This window comes from Telmatherina bonti, assembly GCF_933228915.1.
Source record: "Telmatherina bonti genome assembly, chromosome: 5".
Classification (NCBI taxonomy): Eukaryota; Metazoa; Chordata; class Actinopteri; order Atheriniformes; family Telmatherinidae; genus Telmatherina; species Telmatherina bonti.
In genome coordinates this window covers 27,388,376-27,397,179 of record NC_136623.1, presented here as the reverse complement: position 1 = coordinate 27,397,179, position 8,804 = coordinate 27,388,376, and the positions used below count along the sequence as shown (strand labels likewise).

Genomic DNA, 8,804 nt, shown 5'->3' with positions numbered 1-8,804 from the left:
TCTACAGTGTTACAGGGTTGAATCCTCATCAGACACGTGAACGGCACTGTTTTTTATCATCTAAACGCATGTTTGAGTTTGAGTTTGAGTTCCAGCACGCTCTCCGTTCGGTTTCCATGGCGACGAAAAACGCGTCGTTTTAGAGAGTTTTTTTTTACTTGGAAATCCTTGTGACGTCCCGGGGGATAAGGTTCGGTGATTGGTTACCTTCTACTGGTTAACAAGGGCATGTACAAATACATCAGGCGGGTGGAAAACGTCAGATAAAGTTATTTCCAACGATGGCTGGTGAGTTTACGAAAGAGAGACATCCTGCTGCATTCGTTGCTGTGGGTTGCTGTTTTCCACTTCGTTTTCAGGGTCTGATTCAGGTTCCAACATGTAGGGCTGTATGCTATGTGTTGACATTGTATTTTTTTTTTTTTATTGAGTTCATATTAGCCTAATCCTTCTGTTTATGAGATGTTACAATGACGGTGAAAGCAGTTACGGTGCGCGCTCCCGATGTAGTGCAGTGGCGGGAGGCGGGGCTTAATGCAGAAGAGTCTCAATTCACTCGTTTTGCCCACAGGCTGATCTGACAGCCTACGGAGAGGGTCGGTCTGAAGTAAATACAGCGATTTGTGACAATAACTCGATCAATACCAGCCCTTCTGGTCTCAGAAATAAAAATAAATAAGCCTGAAATGCACATAATAGTTCCACTTTAAAAAAAAAAAAAAGTTGTCTGTAAACTGAAATATTGAGAGATTTGGACTTTTTTTTTTCCAAGTACAGCATGGAAATTTTAGATAAGCTGCAAAAATGCAAAATAACCCAATTTTACTTAATCAAGAACCACTTTTTACTGGATACTGCAACAAACATCAGTCCTTTGCTATTATGTGATAGTGTAGGTGTGTGAATAGCCTCTGTGTATGTGTTTTTCGTCATCAGCACTCTCTGTTCTGTGATGAAAAACAACATGTAAATTGAACACTGTGCATCAAGACTTCCTGATTAAAAAATCTGGACAGCCTGATTTGACTATTATAATTTCATGATTAAGACGCAGAGCTGTTCATTTCCAAGAGCTGGCAGTAAGATTTAGGCTTGTTGTAAAGGAGTTTTGGGTTGGCATTAAAAAAAACAGTTGAATTTATATTCTTCTAAACCAGTCTTTATTGATTAAACAGACTTTTTTTTTTCCTATTCTGTCAACAAACTCATTACTGTTAGCAGTTGATGAGGAGGTAATTATGTTAGATGGTTTAAAGATGATTCCCTGAGGATCACATTTCTAGAATGGAAAGCTAATTTAGTCATTTAGATTTGATAAATACATTGATAGAAATGCAAACACATCTGTTCATCGTGGACTGCAGGTATCCAGGTCTGTTGGCAGAGTAATCCAACATTCACTCGTTGAGATAAGTCTCAGACATGCAGGCAATGTTGACAGACATATGCTTGCATATGTTAGAGTTTAAAGACCATGTGCACGATCACGCTGTGATTAAAAAAACATGCAGGTGTGTTTGTCAGTATTACAGAAGCGTACCTACTGTATAAAGTCCTTTTTTATGCCTGGGACAAAATCCCCTTTAAACCAATAGTAAATGATTACATGAATGTGCATCTTCTCCCGGTCACTGCCTGATTTTGACATTCACTGCTGTGCCCAGCATAATCTGATGAATAATAATTTTCACTGATCAGTGCAGTAGGACAGAACACAAAATGGACCAATCAACATACTGACCTGTTTGTTGGATCAATCAGACACTGATGGAGGATGCTGAGCGCTGCAGACACAAGATGCAGACAGCGTCCAGTCTAATCAGCGGCCTTGCTGGTGAGAAGGAGAGATGGACAGAACAGAGCAAAGAGTTTGCTGCCCAAACCAAACGTCTCGTGGGTGGGTTTCCAAACAACTTGGATTAAAAAAAAAAAAAAAAAAACTGTCTCATCACTTATCTGTCTGAAATTGAAGAATTGAAACTCTATTATTTCTGACATTTAGTTGTGTCTGTTGAGCATTTGATCAATGCAGTTTTCTTTCCTTTTCCTTTTTATAATATAAACCATTTGTGCTTATAATTGCATGCAGCTTGGCCACAACTTTTTTAACTTGACATTTATCCCACAGTGCACTGTTAATAGTGTAAAAATGTCCCACAGTTTACTAGCACAATGTATTGAAGCATCTGATTATGCTTAGACCTCTTTGCAACACATTTTTAAAGTTTCACAATATCATGCTGGTTGTACTACTTTAGGAGATGTCCTGCTGGCCACAGCTTTTCTGTCCTACTCTGGGCCCTTTAATCAGGAGTTTAGGAATCTCTTACTGAGCGACTGGCAGCGGGAACTGAAGCTGCGTTGCATCCCGTTTGGCAACAATCTCAATCTGACTGAACTGCTCATCGATGCACCCACTGTTAGTGAGTGGAACCTCCAGGTAAATCATCCATGTTGCTAATTACAACAAAGATGTTTTGATATAGTATTTGGTACGAGATTAATGATTCTGCCTTGAAAAGTGCAGGAAAAGGATAGATGCTTCTCCATATTTAGATTATGTCCATTTTCTCTCAGGTTGATTGCTTTCCATTAATCCTACAGTATGCAGCTACAAAGTATAAAAGTATTTAGCATATATTGTAAACCGAATAAATATTTGACAGAAAAGCTGAATAATTAAAGACAAAAAGAAATGTTCAATAGGTGTAATAATTAGCTGGTAATTACTTAACCAAGCAAGAGGACAGAGACTCATCAGTCAAACATCTGATGTCTTACAGGGGCTTCCCAATGATGACTTATCGATTCACAATGGCATCATTGTGACCAAAGCGGCCCGTTTCCCTCTCCTTATTGACCCACAGACACAGGGAAAAATCTGGATTAAGAACAAAGAAGCAAAGAATGACCTGCAGGTTTTTTTTGTGTTGTTTTTTTTTTTGTATACCTTTGTTTTACCTTTTATCCATTTTGATTGATTGTAACAACATTGATTTTAGTGATTTATCCAAGAATGTTACCCAACTTTACACCTTGTCCTTTTTTGTGTTATTGATTGACTTTTATGGCACTTTTTTATTGTATATCATATCAGATATTCCCCTACTCTGCCTGATGACCTCTGACAGTAGTACTTTTAAATCCTTCATCTCCCACAGACTAAGTAGTACTCTATGTTCCAATTATGCTTCTGAATTATTGTGTAAAACAATAGGAACAAACATTAACTCAGCACACCAAGTAGTAACTTTCAATCCCTTCTGCAAATAACATTGTTAAACAAATACACTCTTTTGTTACATTTTCCAGAATGATCCATTTCATAGTGATCTATATGGAGATATGGTGAATTTCTGATCATGTTTTGTTGCTTTCAGCTCATTGTTGCTTAATATCAGTTCATTATTATATCTTTCATAGGACCCATGTTATTATTTTTATCTACTGCCATTTAGGGTGGGTCGAATTATATGTTCGCATAATATATATGTCCTCTTTTTTTCAAATTTGGTTTCATTTTTCTGATTTTTAGATCACCTCACTGAACCATAAGTATTTCAAAAATCACCTTGAAGATAGTTTATCCCTTGGTCGACCCCTTTTAATTGAAGATATCGGGGAGGAATTGGATCCTGCGCTCGATAATATTCTCGAAAAGAACTTCATCAAAACTGGCTTCACATACAAGGTACAAAGGCAGAAATAGAGTTACTGAAACCCTTTTATACATCATTTCTTGTGTCCTTTGGTATGATTTTAGTGCTGGTAAGGCTGCCAGATCTTCCTTCCCATGGCAGCTGTCACACCTGTAGCAACACAGAGGGGAAGCTTGCTGACTTAAACTGCACAGTGTGGACATTAGTGGCTGGTGGCCAGTGTGTCATGGTTGCTCCACCCACTAGATAAACTGTCCTAAATTATTGATTTGGGACAAAAGAGAACATATTGCATAATTATGTTTTCATGCAAAAAACATTTGGTGTAATATAACATAATGACATCTGCTTATTGTTAAAACTAATTTATCATGTTTTTAATTGTTTTTTTTTTTGTTTTGTTTTTTTTTAATTCTCCATATGAAAATACAGCAGCACCAACTCTGATAAGAGAGTGTTTTAAATCGGTTGTGGCCCTTTTGATGATGTGTTTATAAGGTCTGTATGAAGACATTTTCCCCAGGTGCTGTTCTTTTAATCCTTCAACAAGGCAACAGATATAAATAGTAAATTACCACAAGGCAAGTCCAGCTACATCAAACTGTAAAATATTATCATCTCAAGCCACAGTTTTGAAAGTTTCTTGCTTTTGCCCGTCTTACATCCTGTCTCTTTTCAGAACTTTTCCCCGCTAAAAATCAATAAATTCAACTCAGCTTTATTTGTATAACACCACTTCACAACAGTGTCATCTAGGGGCATTACAGACACATCAATCTGACCCAGTACATAATAAATAGCCTACAAATTGGATTGAAGTCAAGATTCAAGGCAGTCTCCCATCGAAATCCAATGTTGACTCTTGTTTTGCATCTTGCTGTGTTACTTTCTCTGTACCTGGTTTCCTCAGTTCTTCATGTCCTTTTGGGTTTCTTCACTGATTCAGTCGTGGTGTGCATCCACAATGGCCAGTGTGTTGTAAGACACCGCAGCTGTGTGATGCTGGAATTAAAGTTGTGCAGCACAGTTTTATTATCCTTGGGATGAAAAAAATAATTCCAGGAAGGAGTCAGAAATGCAGTTTTAAAGTTGAAAAGTTATAGAGTGTTGCTTTGAATAAACCCATGTAAAACACTATATTTATATAATATATTTCAAGTTAATTCGGAAGATTGCAGGTCCTGGTTTGATTTGATTTATTATAACTTTATTTGCCAGCATGTCAAATTATTTGCCATCAAATGTTGGAAGTGAATTCTGGGTGTAGCAAAAAGTACAAAGCTGAATATGATGGGTAAAATGCTAAATTTGGGTCCCCAATTAAATTGCTTCAAACTTTTCAATAATTTTTAATACATTTCTGTGTCTTTCCTTTGTGTGTTGCTGATAAAAACCTGTGCAATTATTTTCACAAAAGCCACTCTGCGGTCAATGAAATTCTTTTGTCATCCAGATTGACTTTTCCACTTTTAATTTCAACACTTTTATTCTTCTCTTTAGCTTTCATCTGTCATTGCCAGTCTGTTAACAAGTTTTTTTTTTTTTTGTTTTAATTTTTCTTTTCTTATCTTCATTCCACCTGCTTGGGCTACATGCATCACATTAACAACTGTGCATGCACTCACACACTCAGCAAATACATCATGCTACATGGAAATGCAAATATCTATGGTAACTGACAGTAAAACATGCTCTACAAAGACAACACAGTCTAACCTAGATCTTGGCTGCATAATGTCAGTCCCAATCAAAAATGTGTGCTCTCTCATGTGCCTCCGTTCACTGCAAAGCTTTCATTTCTATAAATATCCTGGTGTGAGGAGGAAGTGAAGGTGTCTGTGGCTGTCAGCTCCAGGGACAGAAAAGCAGATGGATAATTAGACGTTTTGCTTCCATTCGTAATTAAATGCCGATCAGAGCAAAGACAAGCTCAAAACCATGCACATATTCCCACCATGATACCCCCACTCTATTATATTATTTCCTCAAAGTTTTTTTTTTTTTTTTTTTTTTTACCCTCATTACGCTGCTGTTGTGTTGATAGTTAATATTCTAACCTATCCTCCAATTGTCTGATGTTTTCAGGTGAAGGTTGGCGACAAAGAGGTTGATGTGATGAAGGGCTTCAGGCTTTTTATGACCACCAAGCTTCCTAACCCAGCCTACACTCCAGAAATCAGTGCTCGCACCTCCATCATTGATTTCACTGTTACCATGAGAGGACTTGAGGACCAGTTGCTGGGCAGAGTGATCCTGACTGAAAAACATGTAAATGTTGACCATTAAAACCACTTTAAATATAACTTTTTTTTCTATGATAACATATTTATGAAATGATTAAGACTTTATCACAGGTTGTAACAGCAAATTTAAGTTTCAGTGCATTTCCACTGAGGCTCCACCTCTGACCTGATCAAATTTGCATGTAACCCTATAGGCTTTCAACGCCCCTCTCCTCTGTGTCTCAGATTTTCTCTCTCTCTAACAAACTGTGTGACAAAATAACTCAGAAGTTATCACCCTCTACAGAACATGGTAGTCATTAGGCTCTTAGACACAGACAGTGTGAAGAAAAAACCATCTCCCCAGAAATAGTGTTCACAGGCATCAATACTGAATATACACACAAAGACACACGTTTCTAAAGTGTCAGGAACTTGAGTCATTCATACTGGGAAGTATAATGGAGCATTGTAAATGCACCATTGCAAAGGATTCATTGATTGTCACTCTGAAAAGACTGGTGCTACTGCAGAGAAGCAATTTTCTATTGCAATGGGTGATCATGAAATGAAACATTCATGCAAAATTAGAAGAGTAGGTTGTTATCTCCAGTGTTTGCTAAGTATAGTTATAAGCATGATAAAGGAGCTGCAGCTTCTTATCTGGGCAAGAAAACGTGCTTCATCTCTTTGGAGATGATGAAGCTTTTATGAGCCCAGCACTTTTGGGGATGTTTTTGGGGACTTTTAATGATTTACAGAACTGAACATGACAAAAAAACTGAACATGAATGAACAGAAGCATGCTATATAAGTTGTTTGTAAGTATAAATGAAAAATTACATTAGTCAGGTTTAGCTACTGTACTTGTCAAGTATTTTTAGCAGCAAAACCACAGAAGAAAAAAAAAACAAAACAATTTTTTAGCATTATTTGTAATCTAGGATGAAGGAAATTTGTTATTGTCACAGTTTATTTTTAAGATCAAACTTATTTTCCTTCACTTTATTTTATAGTCCTTTTTTGTAGAAAATCTCCATCAACTGTATGATGTCAACAGATGTATTCTTGTAGTTATTTAGAAGATTAATCTTCCCTGAGTTGGAATTCACCACTCAGTTTTATACAGGTTTAAGTTTATATAGATATAAATATAGATATAGAATAGAGTTTATATAGAATTTTTAAATTATAATGTTTTAAGTATTAATCTTCAAGGTAAAAAGAACCTGCATTTTGAAAATTGACTTTGTGACCTTTAGGAAAGCTTGTGTTTAATCTACACTTTTAGAAATATGGTCGTGAGTTTAAAAAAAAACAAAAAAACACACCTGTCTGAAGAGGTACCTTGTGACTGTTTTACACTGTTAAAGGCAGCCTTCATAATCTAATTAGGCAGTCTGTTCACTGATGACAAGAAATATAAATTTGGATAAGTGGATGAAACCTTGAAGTGCTTTACTTTGAGCTTTTCCACTCTCAGGCTAAAATAATTGCTTGAGTATACCATGATCTAAAAAGCATTTTATCATCTGGTCAGCTGCATGCTGCTCAGGTGACAGATTTACTGATCTTTCCCAAACCCTCATACAGAAGCGTAGAACTGCCACCATATCACATTATGATATTTTTATTGTGAAAACATGATATGCAACATGTTCATTATTGTAAAAATGCTAAACTTATTATGTTAAAACATAATATTTATTGCAAAAACATAATATTATATGATCTACCAAATTTCTGCATTGACAGAGTCAGGTAGTATATTGCAATAACATGCTGTATGCAGATGTTGCTGCAAAATACATTTAATGGAAGTTATTCTTGTCAAGCAGAAATGTTCGTTTTTTTTTGTCAAGGATTAATTTTTCTATTCTGACTTATTAGTATACACACATGAATCTGGGACAGATATGAGCTATGCAACGCCTGCCTGTGCACAGTGAGATGGTGCTCTTGTACGTCTGGTTGTGTGTGGTTAATGTTAACCGATGGTTATACCTATGGCCTTGCTGTCATCTGAAATCTAAAATCAAAATTATAATGGCTGTATGCACTGCTAGGTTTTGGAGAATTAAGTTACTGACAGGAAAACATTTCCAGTCTGGTTTTTCACTGTGTCCGACAAGCTTCACGTTCACAGTCTCTCCTGTAAAGTACCACTTATTCCATTTTGACATCTGATTTACTGCATGCACAGTTTCCCCATAAAGACGAGTGCAGTTTATATTCCACGTCTTTACAACAAAACACATTACATTACAAACAAAATTTATGTCACATTGTTATAAGGTCCCAAACTTATTTTATTAGTGTGACAGCTTTATTCTTTTATACCATCACCCTACAGCTGTATAACCTGTATGTTTGTCTGTTATTTGTTGACACCAGGAAATGGAAAAGGAAAGGACCGACCTCTTAGAGGATGTGACATACAACAAGAGAAAGATGAAGGAACTTGAGGACAACCTTCTATACAGATTGACCAGCACACAGGCATGTAGATACATCTCCAGCCATGATATTATATCAGTCAGAATGGTGATGAAATCACTGAGAAATGATTCTCTCTAATGTGAATGTGTCTATTTGTAGGGGTCGCTGGTGGATGATGAGAGCCTGATTCTTGTTCTTAGCAACACAAAGCGCACAGCGGATGAAGTCACTCAGAAACTGCAGATCGCTGCAGAAACAGAGATTCAGATCAATGCTGCTAGAGAGGAGTATCGACCTGGTGAGTAATACAAACAGGTGTAAAGTTGAATTTAGTTTTTCATTTAGTCATCCATTTATTTACTTGTGTGTTTATTTATTTAATATTTTTGTTTGCTTGCAGTGTGCAAACTAAGTTCCAGGCCAGAGCCTTCAAGACAGTTTTTCACTTTTTAATTTGGCTAAATAGTTAAAAACACACTGAGAT

The 8,804-nt window shown here is 36.6% G+C and overlaps 1 protein-coding gene across 2 annotated transcripts in view; it reads left to right on the top strand.

The window, feature by feature from the left end:
- dnah5 (dynein, axonemal, heavy chain 5) overlaps positions 1-8,804 on the top strand; it is a gene marked incomplete at both ends in the record, with an annotated part of 97,426 nt that overhangs the window by 68,899 nt on the left and 19,723 nt on the right. For both annotated transcript variants that reach the window (XM_079241402.1, XM_079241401.1), the window contains 7 exons: positions 1,762-1,897; positions 2,259-2,440; positions 2,784-2,918; positions 3,536-3,691; positions 5,745-5,927; positions 8,276-8,380; positions 8,480-8,618. In XM_079241402.1, coding sequence (XP_079097528.1) covers positions 1,762-1,897; positions 2,259-2,440; positions 2,784-2,918; positions 3,536-3,691; positions 5,745-5,927; positions 8,276-8,380; positions 8,480-8,618 — 1,036 coding nt within the window. The remainder of the gene's footprint in view (positions 1-1,761; positions 1,898-2,258; positions 2,441-2,783; positions 2,919-3,535; positions 3,692-5,744; positions 5,928-8,275; positions 8,381-8,479; positions 8,619-8,804) is intronic.